Source organism: Pteropus alecto, unplaced genomic scaffold, assembly GCF_000325575.1.
Source record: "Pteropus alecto unplaced genomic scaffold, ASM32557v1 scaffold109, whole genome shotgun sequence".
Lineage (NCBI taxonomy): Eukaryota > Metazoa > Chordata > Mammalia > Chiroptera > Pteropodidae > Pteropus > Pteropus alecto.
Window position 1 is genome coordinate 6,655,785 of NW_006494608.1, and position 12,489 is coordinate 6,668,273.

The window sequence follows — 12,489 nt, forward strand, 5'->3', positions numbered from 1 at the left end:
CTTGCTGGACTGGAGGGAAGGGAAAAGAAAATCTATGGCACCTGGCTTTGTGACTTTAAGAACAAAAAGGCTTTTTTTTCTTTCATTTCTATCTTTCAGATCAACTTTGGAAGTAAATCATGTATTTGAATGCTAATGGGCTCTGTCCTAAGATGTCTAAAAGAGGGGCTTAGAAGGAGTAAAGTGGGACTTAAATTTTTGGCCTTATCTGGCATGAATATGGCAAACATTCCAAACAGCAAAACTAAATTTTTCCAGTACCAGTGTGTTTTTCAATGCTTTCATTTTTGTGGCTCAATTTTTTTGCTTAAAACTTCAGCAAAACTAGAATGCTATAAGTCAGCATGTCAGTAATTCTCTGTTATGATTATCTTGTATTTTCATGCAATATCTAATCTTCGCCCCTTATATAAAAGTCTGGCTTCTTTAATAACTTAACAAAGCCAGGATTAAGTACAACTTCCTGATTTGAGAAGAGCAAATAACTCAAATAGTTGACTTAGTACAATTTCAAAAAATTTAAGCCCATATATGTATGTCACTCACCTGAAGTTCCAAGTGTTCTTGTAAGAGTCGGTCGTATTCTTTTGAAAGTCTCTCTGATTGCATTTTCATCGTCATCATATCATTTTGCACCTTAGAAAGGGCTAGAAAACATTAGATAGAATTAAAAAAAAATTTATTTTGAAATAGTTTAAAATTTACAGAAACTTTTCAAGACCTACATAGAGGACTTCTTTGTAACCTTTACTCGAATTCACCAACTGTTAGTGATGTGGTACATTTGTTACTACATTCTCTCTCTACACACGCAGAATTATTTTCTTGGACCATTTGAGAGTAAGTTACAGATATCGTTGTGCCTCCTTAATCCTTAATACTTCATATATTTCCCAAGAACAAAGGTATTCTCTAATATAACCATAGTATAGTTATCAAATTTAGGAAATTTAACATTACTACTTTATCTAATCTACCATCCATATTCCAATTGTGGCAATTGTCCCAATTATGTCCTTTTTATATTTTGTACTTCTAGTCCAGTATCCATTCCTAGATCAAAGATTTGCATTAAGTTGTCATATCTCTAGCTTCCTTTACCTGGAATAGTTCCTTAGCCTCCTCCGCCCTCCTCTCCTCCATCTTTTGTGACTACAGGCCACTTTTTAAAGAATTTTTTTAAGAATAAAGGCCACTTTTTTTTTAAATAGAATGTTTTCTTTTTTGGTTTTGTCTGATGTTTCTTCATGATTAAATTCAGCTTATGCATCTCACTTACATATAAATATGAAATAAGTTATGTTGAATGTCTCTCAAGGTATCACATCAGAGGCCCATCTGCCTCTCACTGATTTTTCCATTTTATAGTTATTTTCCTCCTTGTAACTAAGAAACAGTATGTGGGAAGACAAGACTATGTAAACATCCTGTTCCTTAATAAATTTTCCCTTTATATTTAGCATCCACTGATAATTCTTGCCCAAACCAATCTTTATTATTATAATTATAAAATGGTGATTTTCCAGCTTCACTACTCCATCCACATTTGTCAACATTCTACTATAAAGAAGATTCTTTCTTATCTATCCATCATCAGTATGAACTCACAGGTGCCTATTTTTTTCAATGTTTTACAATTCATACTATACTTAATTTCCCCCAGATTTGGCCAGCAGGAACCCCCTTCGGACTGACTCTTATGTACTTTGACATAATGTCCCCATCATTTTTTGAGTACTTTACTTTCTGGCACAAGATATCCCGGGCTCATCCTAACCCTTCCTGGCTCAGCCTGGACTCATGTATTATAGAACCAAATGTATCGGAAAAGTCTGCTTTTGAAAACACCAACACGGAGAGATGAAAAATTACACACAAAAAATCACTTTCTTACATAAAGTTGCAAAATATGAGGGTGTATAAGTGGCACTTAAAGGCTTTACCTCAAGAGGATACACAAAAATGGCTACATATTAGCCTTTGTCCACCAAGGAGCTACAGTCTAAATCAACAGATTAGGCAGAAGTTAAAAAAAATGTGTGTGTGAATATATAAAATAAACATTTAAGTCGACACAATGTAGAGAAGCTAATGGGCAAACATGTGTAGAAGGGAAGAGTAGCACAAGATGGATTGGAGAAATTCTGGGAATCCAGAACTAGCTCTACATACAATTCTGCATATGTAGTTGCACAAACCACATCTAAAGTGCTCGGTACCACATGTGTAGTGTAGACAAAAGACACACAATAAAGAGACTAACTAATAGTGAGTGATAAGTGTCATAAAGAAAGTTAAAACAGGGTGATGGAATGTGAATGACTGTACAGCTACATTAGACTGAATAGTCAGAAAAAGTTTCTCTAAAGAAGTAAAATTTAAGCTACTATTAGTTTTGTATGCTAAGGAGGCCTTGAACAAAAGATATGTCAGTAGCAATGAGCATACCTAGGGTTCAGATTTTATTTTCTAAATACCATTCTCCACTTAAAGGAACCAAGGTTCATTGGAGAAATGGTAAATTCAAAGGCTGGAGGAGGAAAGGTACTAGATGAACTTGGAATATCTTGTTATTACAGAAAGAAAGTGCTTATAGAATGGGAGCATGACAAAATAGTAATGGCAAAATGAGCCAGTCTGTAAAGGCCGACTCTGAGAAGATTTGAACAATAAAGTATATAGCTCATGATGGATTATAACCCACTGAATATATTAAACGAGCAAACAAATAACTGGGGGGAAAAAGGAAAGCTCCTCCTTACAGTAGAATGGAATCTAATAAATGTAGAAGGAATTAGAAAATTAGAAAATTACCATTTGGAAAATAACAAAATAATAAGTGAGAAAATAACATAAAGAGAGAAAAGGATAAGGCAAATGTGAAATGTTATCATCTGGGTAACTGAGTGAAGAGTATCGGGAAATTTAAAAAATATTATTCTCCATCTTTCCTGTGAATTTGAAATTATATCTGTATAGAAAGTTAAAAAAAATTTTGCTACAAAATAGAACAGAGCAATGGTGCAGTAACTGGGAGAATATGAGACAAAGGGAAGTTTTTGTTTCTATTTCTTTTAAAAGAGATGCCAGAGGACGTTTGTAGGATGACAAGAAATAAGGGAGTAACTACAGAAACAAAGTCCTTGGGAAGGACAGTGGGGATGGGATGCGTAGCAGAAGAGAACTGACACTTAATCCAACGTAAACCAAGGACAGGCAGAGTTTAATGCTAGCTGGGAGAGGATGGTAGTTTTGGTGGTGGGAAGATGAAGCTTTTGTCTTATTAATTCCTTGTATCCACTGAAGCAGGATGGATTTAGAATTTAGATGTGAAATGAGAAAATCCAAAATAGTTTTGGAGAGTGGAAAAATAAAGTTTCTAGAGAAGTGCAATAGGATTGTCATGCAGTGTTGAGGACCCATTTGAATTTAGTGACCATTTATTAAAATAAGAAGTTAGTCCCTTAAGCAATGCTGAGATGTTTGGGTGCAGGTACTAAGCAGATAGATATCTGACAATTACCAGGACAAGGTCCTTGAGAGAGGAGGGGAGTGGAGGGTAGAAGAAGGGAAGGAGATGAAAGAGATAAATAGTTTGCAAGAACATGATTATGATGAACCTTGAAATCTAAACTGGGTCAGGAGGTAAGAGAAGGCACCAAATTCAGTGTTTGGGGTGAGATTTATTAGTATCTATCTGGAACACTAGGTGCATGCTGGCGACACACAGAGGATTTAGATGTGACCCTTGCCTTCTTCATAGCACTTACAATATAGTAAGAGAGACAAATAAAAAGATAATTTCTTACAGCTGAAATATTGGATTTCATTAACCAATGTCACCGTAAAACATAAATTAATTAAAAAAAAAAAAAGATAATTCTATAGAGTGCACTGTCAAATACGTGACCATGCAGGATTATGGAGGCCCACAAGGAGACTACTCAACCCAGCTTAAAGGGAGAGAGTTTTAGGGAAGCTTCCTAAAGCTGGCAACACTGGAGCTGAAGGATGAGCATGCGCTGTAGAGAAGAGTGAAGGAAAGAGTACATTAAGGCAGACAGACCTGCAGTCCTGGACATGGCAAAAGTAATGAAACACCACTGTTAGAACTACAAATTACAATATTTAATAAAGTAAGAGTATAAAATTTAGATTGGACAAAGCTGAGGGACAAAGCTAGAGATGATGCTAGGGGCCAGATCACAGAAGACAATGTATGCTATCTTGAAGAGCTGTAAAGGTGACAGAAACCAATAAAGACTTTTAAATAGTGCAGAGGCATAGTCATATATGTAGTGTTGAAACTGCTCTGGTGGCAATGTGAAGAAGCCAGACTAATGGCAAGGGGACTAAAGTGGGACATACTTTAGAAGAATGCTTGATTTGCAAGAAGAGGAGTAAGACATTTTTGGAATGAACATAAAGCTGCACCAGTGATTATAATACAGTAAACGTTAATGAATAAAACCAAATATAGCTCTTTTTCACATGCAAAAAACAAAGGAGAAATTAATGATATATTTTTTTGCGTGTGTCTCAATTCTCTACCCATCACTGGGTATACTAGTGACTGCCTAGGGTGCTGGGATCATGAATGAGGTTCATGGGTAACCTTTTGGGTTTAGGAAGACATGGACTTCAGGCAGGCTAATACTTATAAAGATTACTGGTACTTTGGGCCAGGGAACTGATAAGCAGGCTTTCCAATTTAATAAAAAAAAATAGCCCAACTGTGTATGCTGTTGGCAAAAGACATACCAATAAATGCATAAAGACTTCCTTCATTAATCTTTCTTAAGTTGCTAAGTAATGTATTTACGAAAACAGTTTTGGTTTTGTTATTTAGCAAAGAATAATTACAAACCATATTAATATGCTGGCTTTGCACTTAAAAATGAGGATGTATGTTTTAGGCAAATCACTGTGTAAGTGTAGGTTATAACAAATTGCTTTGAAAAGGGTATGCTTTATAAAGCAATTACACATGTAAGCAAGAGCATATGCAAAACCTAGAATTACCAACCTATCATACATAAGAACTGGAGTCAACTTATGTTGACTATAAAAACAAAGAACTAGTTTTACTAAACATAAGCATATACAATTTCTTAAATTATCTGATCAATATTCATTCAACTTAGATGCACAGTAAATTTTTAAACAGTATTAACAGCAAAAGCAAATCTTTTCAGCATCACCTCATTTATACTGAAAAAGGTACTCTTCTTTATTTGAAAATCCTAAATAGGGGTCGGCAAACTGTTTCTGTAAAGGGCAAGGTAGTAAATATTTTTAGCCTTCTGTGCCATGCAGACTCTATCCAGTCTATTCAACTCTACAGCCACAGCAAATAAGTTAAAGAATGATTGTAGCTTTGTTCCAATACAATTTAATTTATAAAAACAAGGCAGCAGGCTGGATTTGGCCCACGGGCCATAGTTTGCCGACTCCGGTTCTATAACAACACTTGTAAGTTTTGACAGTTTCTCTTAAATTATAAATTTACTCAAAATAACTATAAAATATCAGAACATGAAAAGAGGGTTAAAATTATACTGGAAATTTTAAGAAACCTCCTAAAAAGTTTCCCATTGTATGTCTATCAATTTTCCTTATAGAAAGAACAAAGACTATACAGTTAGGAGATGTTGCAATAAGATTTAGTTTTAGAAAGAAAAGGCTTTTCTTCCTTTAATTTTCCAGCTCATTTCCCTAGCTGATTGCTTTCCATCCATTTCAAAAGTGACTGAGTCAAGAATCAAGAGGGGACAATTTGGACAAGAAGATGGTAAGTTCAATTTTGGATAAGCTGATTTGAGACTGGCTGGGTTTTCACATGGAAAGGCATTAGGCAACCTCTAAAGCAAAAACTCATGCTCTACTTTCTAAAGCAAAACTAATTCATCTCCTTGGTGTTTATCACCTTTAAATACTTTCCAATTAAAACACCCTGGGCCCAACCAATATGTTTCCAAGATACTCACAGAAAAGAACAGTGCTATTATTACACTTTGGTTTTATAAACCAACTTCAGAATTAATTAGCAAATGAACATCTCAGAGAGGTCTTTTTACTTTTTTCAATTTAGAAGCTTGTAAAAGATTCTACCTTAAATTTGACAACTTTTTATTAAGATATTCAAAAGAGGCAAATAGATTTGAAAAGTAAGATAGTGTCAGAAAAATCATCCCTAAATTTGCGGAAAATATTTTAAATTAGTTTTGACAACATTTTTGTAGATTGACAGTTAAAATCTAAAATCTTGCTTCAGTAATTCCCTATTCAATTTGTAAAGTTTCCTGATAGAAATAATAATAATAACAACAACAACAATACCTAGCAATTAAGTTTTAACACAGATGAGGCACTGGGCCACATGCCTTGTGTATACAACTCCATGAAGAACTACAGTTTAGAGTAACTTCCCCAAGACCACAGAGAGGCTAATAAATGAAAGCCAGTCTTAAACCAAGTCTGAGTAACTTATTTAAACTCCACATTCTCAAATACTAGTTAGATGCTTTCAGTATCTTTAAACAAATAAACTGTGCAAAAGAATTCTGAAATAGATTTAAACATTTCAGAGTTATTTTATTCTCTCCTCTAATCTAAATCTCTGTCCACAAATTATTTGGCAGAAGACTGTTTCTGGCTCTGTATTTTCTTGCTAAAAATCTGTTGCTGCCTCTTTACTTTAGAATAAATTTTGGACTTCTAAGCATGGTGCTCATGGTCCTCCAGATCTTCTTGTCTCTACTTTTTCAGTAGCCTCTTTCCTCCCACCCTACTCTGCTATAAACCATAATCTTAGGCACAGACGCTTTTCATCTTTGATTCATGTGCATTCCTGAGGCTACAGGAGGACACTGCCCATTTCTGTTTCTGGAATCCCTCTCATTTCTGAGATTCAGCTCAAATGATACTTCCCCAAGAATTTTTCCTCAACTCTGACAGTAAGAACACCACTCTCTCCTCTCTGCTACCATAGCCCTTTGTATTATACCTTTATTTTGGCTTTTATATCCTGCTTTACATTTTTGCTGTCAGTGAATCTGTCCACCTTTCTCATTAGACATCCTTAAAGACTGAGATGACAACGTATTCATCTTGGTATCCCTAACAGCATCCAAGACAATACGTTGTACACGGCTGGTATAAGTAAAAGTTCATAAACGGACTGAGCAGACACTCTATGTTGCTAAAATCCCTGTAATATACAACCCTGCATGAAGACACAGTCATCTGCAAAATCACAGATCTCAGGAACTGAGCCTATAAAAACTGTTGAGTACTTGGTTCATAAATTTGTAGGATATTCTATGAAGCATAAGAATATGCTAAGGTTATTGCCCAAAGTGGAGGGCAAATGGTAAATGTTTTCCAGGAAATCACTTGTGTGAAGATGTATTGAAATGAAACATGAAATATAAACCTTCAGAAGTGCTGAATAAAGTTTACCTTTGACAGCAATGTCTTGCCAATAATTAAGAAGGTGAAACCAGATGGGAAAGGAGGAAGTAAAGAAAAATACTGTTAGATTTCTTCTGAAGAAAAGATCAAGTTATGTAAACCAGTGAAGTAGTCTGGGGAAAAAGAACAGAACATGACCAAACAATACAGTATTTGCTTCCAAGTTTCAGTGTCCTCATATGTTCTAACTTTCTCTAAATCCCATTAGTGATATACTTCTCATAGTTTCTTTTTGCAATTTTGAAATATCTTTCAAAAGGTAAAATTTTAGAAGGTTTTATAATTACACATAGCATTTTTTTACTATACTTTCTAGATCATCAGTAGGCTTAGTATTATTAATACCCACTGAAAAGTAGAGGTGTAACTTTGAATCTGGAAAATCTTTACTAACGAAATGACTGAAAATTAAATGACCAGAGCTGAACAGTTACCAGGTAAAACCTCTGATGATTCTAATCAGCCTAATCCTCAAATGTTGGTATGTACCTGAGTTGTATGTTCATGCTTCTTCCTTTTCACTCAATACAGTCTTCTTTGGCTGGGAATCATCATCTCAGATCTGATTTAACCATCAGATCTATATGTATGATAGTTTACACTCCTTCCTAAGACTTTCTTTCAAGCTTCAAACTCATATTTCCAAATGTTTTTTGGGCAATGTCACCAGGATATACTGTTAGCCCCTTAAACTCAGCATATTCAAAACCAAATGCATTATTTTTTCTTCTCCTCTTCCAACATTAAAGAAAGCACTCCACTCCTCCTTTGGTCCCAGTCTTAGTTAAAAGCATCATCTACTGAGCCCCTCCCAAGAGGCCCCAGAACCAAAGTACCTGGTGGCCAGCTTCAGACTACACCAGAGCACCTCCTGCCCCCAATCACCTCCACAAAGGACATACCTACAGGGCAGATTGGGCAGGCATCAGAGCTTGGCTAAGGTGAATCCTACTTTTTAGGGTCAGCTCCTGCATAACAGCTCTTCCACTGTAGTTACTGGCCAGTTCTCACATCAATCGGCCTGAGGGTCAATCCCTCCCATTGACTTAACAACAGCAATCAAGGGTCAACTACAACAAGAGAGCACACACAACCCACACAAGGGCACACCTGGGGCACCTATGCAGGTGACCAGAGAGACTGGGTCACTGGGCCCCATGTGACACCTACTATATAAAGTCACTCTACCAGGACCAGGAGACATAGCAGCTCTACATAATACACAGAAACAAACACAAGGAGGCAGCTAACATGAGGAGACAAATAAACATCTCCCACATGAAAGAAGAGAACTACAAAGAGAACTAAACAAAATGGAGACAAGCAACCTACCAGATGCAGAGTTCAAAACACTGGTTATAAGGATGCTCAATGAATTTAGTAGAAGAGTAGACGAACTCAGCAAGAACTTTAACAGAGATGGAAAATATAAACATGGAGATAGAAAACATAAAAAAGAACCAGTCCGAAATGAAAAATACAATAAGTGACATGAAGAATATATTAGAGAGAATCAACAGTAGATTAAATGAAGCAGAGGATCAATTCGGCGATTTGGAAGATGAGGTAGTAGAAAATACCCACTTAATACAGCAACAGCAACAGAAAAATCCAAACAAATGAGGATAGTTTAAGGGACCTCTGGGACAACATCACATGTACCAGTGTTTGCATCGTAGGGGTACCAGAAGGAAAAGAGAAGACACCAAGGAATTTAAAATCTATTTGAAGAAATAATGTTGGAAAACTTTCCTAACTTGGCAAAGGAAATAGACATAGAAGTCCAAGAAGCACAGAGAGTCCTAAACAAAAAGAGGCCCACATCAAGACACAGAGTAATAAAATGTCAAAGGTTAAAGACAAAGAGAGAATCTTAAAAGCATCAAGAGAAGCAGTTAGTCACCTACAAAGGAGCTCCCATAAGATTGGCAGCTGATTTCTCAACAGAAACTTTGCAGGCCGGAAGGAATTGGCACGAAATATTCAAAGTGATGAAAAGCAGGGACTCGAAACCAAGATTACTCTACCCAGCAAAGCTGTCATTTAGAATTGAAGAACAGATAAAGAGCTTCTCAGACAAGAAAAAGCTAAAGGAATTTATCAGCACCAAACAAGTATTACAAGAATTGTTAAAGGGACTTCTTTAAGAAGAAGAAAAGGTTGGGGAAAGAACATAAATATGACTAATAAAATGCTAATGACTATGTACTTATCAATAAACACTTTAAATGTAAAAGGGTTAAATGCTCCAATTGAAAGATACAGGGTGGCTGAATGAATAAGAAAACAAGACCCTTACATATGCTGCCTACAAGAGACCCACTTCTGATTGAAAGACACACACAGATTGAAAGTAAAGGGGTAGAAAAAGAGACTTCATGAAAATGGAGACAAAAAAAGCTGGGGCAGCAATATTTATACCAGACAAAATAGGCTTAAAAAAGGCTACATAATAAGAGACAAAGAAGGACCTAGCAATTCCACTTCTAGGTATTTAGCTGAAGAAACCCAAAACACTAACTTGAAAAGGCATATATATCCCTATGTTCACTGCAGCATCATTTACAATACCCAAGATATGGAAGCAACCTAAGCGTCCATCGATAGACGAATGGATAAAAAAATGTGGTACACATACAGAATGGAATATAACTCAGCCATAAAAACAAATGAAATCTTGCCATTTGAAGCAACATGGATGGACCTAGAGGGTATTATGCTAAGTGAAATAAGTCAAAGACAAATATCACATTATTTCACTTATATGTATAATCTGAAAAACAAAATAAACAAACAAACAAAATAGTAACAAACTCATAGAGAGAGAGAACATTTTGATGGTTGCAAGATGGAAGGAGGTTGGGGGGATGGGTAAAAAAGGGGACATGATTAAGATGGGCAAATTGCCAGTTATAAAAAGTTACCGGGATATAAAGTACAGCATAGGGAATATAGTCAATATTATCATAACTATGTATGGTGTCGGATGGGTCCTAGACATATTGGGGTGATCGCTTTATAAATTACATAAATGTGTAATCACTATAATGTACACCTGAAATTAATATATTATTGTAGGTCACCTGTAATTTAAAAATTAAAAAAAAATTGAAAAAAAAACACCTACCTGGTCAACCAAATTAGAAATCTGGAGCCATCTTAAACTTCTACTTTTCCTCATTTCCCAAATCTTATTGATTCTGCATGCTTCCTAAAATCTCTCTTTAGATAAAATTCCATAACTCTCAGGACTGACAGAAGATCCCAGTTTCCAGAAAGCAAAGCCAAACAAAACAGGTCATATACAAAAGGATCAGAAACTGGAATGACTCTGGATATGTCAACAGAAACGATAGAAGCCAGAAGATAATGGAGCAATGCGTTCAAATTTCTGAGGTTAAACATTTTTCAACCAATGGTGAGGCTAAAATTATAATAATGATTTTCAGAAATAATGATCTTCAGAAAATGATTTTCAGACATTTATGGCTGCAAACTGTTTACCTTTCATGTACTCTTTCTCAGGAAGCTATTGGATGATATGCTCTACCAGAAAGAAAAAATAAAAGTGGGAAATATGGAATCCAGGAAAGAAAGTAGCAACCCAGAAGAGGGAAAGGGGTCCCCATAATGATGATGAACAATAGATATATAGTCATAATAATTTGATGTAATAAAAACTGATATGCTTATATTGGAAGAATGAGGATGGGAAGTATGTATGAGGAGTTGAGTGAGACAAGACAGCAGTCCCCTGAGTCCTAAGTCTTTTTCATCCATATAAGAAGTCAAAGATAATATCCCACACATTGCAAGATTAAGAAATAGCTACCTAAACATTGTATTTATAAATCTGGAGGCAAATATCAGAATAGCTAAATGAGCTGAAAAGTAGCTTCTGGGGATGGGCCTCAGGGGACTGCTGTTTTTCTTGATAAATCTTGTACTACTATTTGACTTTTAAGATTGTGTGTAAAAATTTGACAATAATTAAAAGAAATAAAAAGTTAGGTGCTCTGTTTAAACATTACATTGACTACTTTGTGTTATAAACCCATAAGCAAAGGCTCTTAGAGCTGGAAAGAGCTCTAGAGATAGTCTCATTTTTAATTTCCCTAATGTAATATTTATAATGAAAAGAACATATTGATTTTTCTACTCAAATCATTTCTCCTTTCCTATAAAGCTTTGTCATTTCATATCGATGGTTCCAAAAGATGTTATAACCCAAAACACATTATAACACTAACAAGAAATGATTATGTGTACTGGCCTATGCCCTTTCCTCTCCTTCCCGATGTCCCACCTAAGGGAGTTAAACATTCAAGATTTGTGGCCCCATTCCAAACATAACGCACTTGAGCTATGAGCTAACAGATGGATAAAACATGCCAGGTCCTGTCCTGATTCTAAGACTGCCTGAAACATTTTTCTAATGTGATGAGTACGGTTTAATTAACCATCTGCTGAAATTAAGTCTGGAAGAAGGGAAGTTATGGTGACAAGTTTTCTCTCATGAAAAATAAATATAATTTTAAGGATTGAAAAGCCAACAATGAAAATAATTCTTGATGATCTATTGCTTAATTACATTATTTGGGGCTTTATAAATAGACATTTAAGGCTAAGTAGTCCACGCCCTCATTTTACAGAAGAGAAAACTGTAGCCTAAAAAGATTTAGCAACTTGATCAAGACTCCCCAGTGTATTTTCACAGACTATGCAATGTAATTCATGCAACTTAGCATAAGGTTAAACAATGTGTAATATTTAGTATCTACTCAAAGTAAAGTTGAGAATAGAGTTAATTAATTAGATAAGCCAAAAAACTACTGCCTTCAATTGCCTGGATATTTGGGAGTGTTTTTCTTTCTTTTCTTCCTTTTCTTCCTTCTCTTCCTTCCTTCCTCCCTCCCTTCCTTCCTTCCCTTCCTCCCTCCTTTCCTTCCTTTCCTTCCTTCCTTCCTTCCTTCCTTCCTTCCTTCCTTCCTTCCTTCTTCTTTCTTTTTTTTTAAA

The 12,489-nt window shown here is 35.6% G+C and overlaps 1 protein-coding gene across 1 annotated transcript in view; it reads right to left on the reverse strand.

Moving 5' to 3' along the window:
• BCAP29 (B cell receptor associated protein 29) overlaps positions 1 to 12,489 on the reverse strand; it is a 46,097-nt gene that overhangs the window by 5,772 nt on the left and 27,836 nt on the right. Inside the window, exon 7 of the mRNA XM_006925360.3 lies at positions 547 to 647. Coding sequence (XP_006925422.1) covers positions 547 to 647 — 101 coding nt within the window. The remainder of the gene's footprint in view (positions 1 to 546; positions 648 to 12,489) is intronic.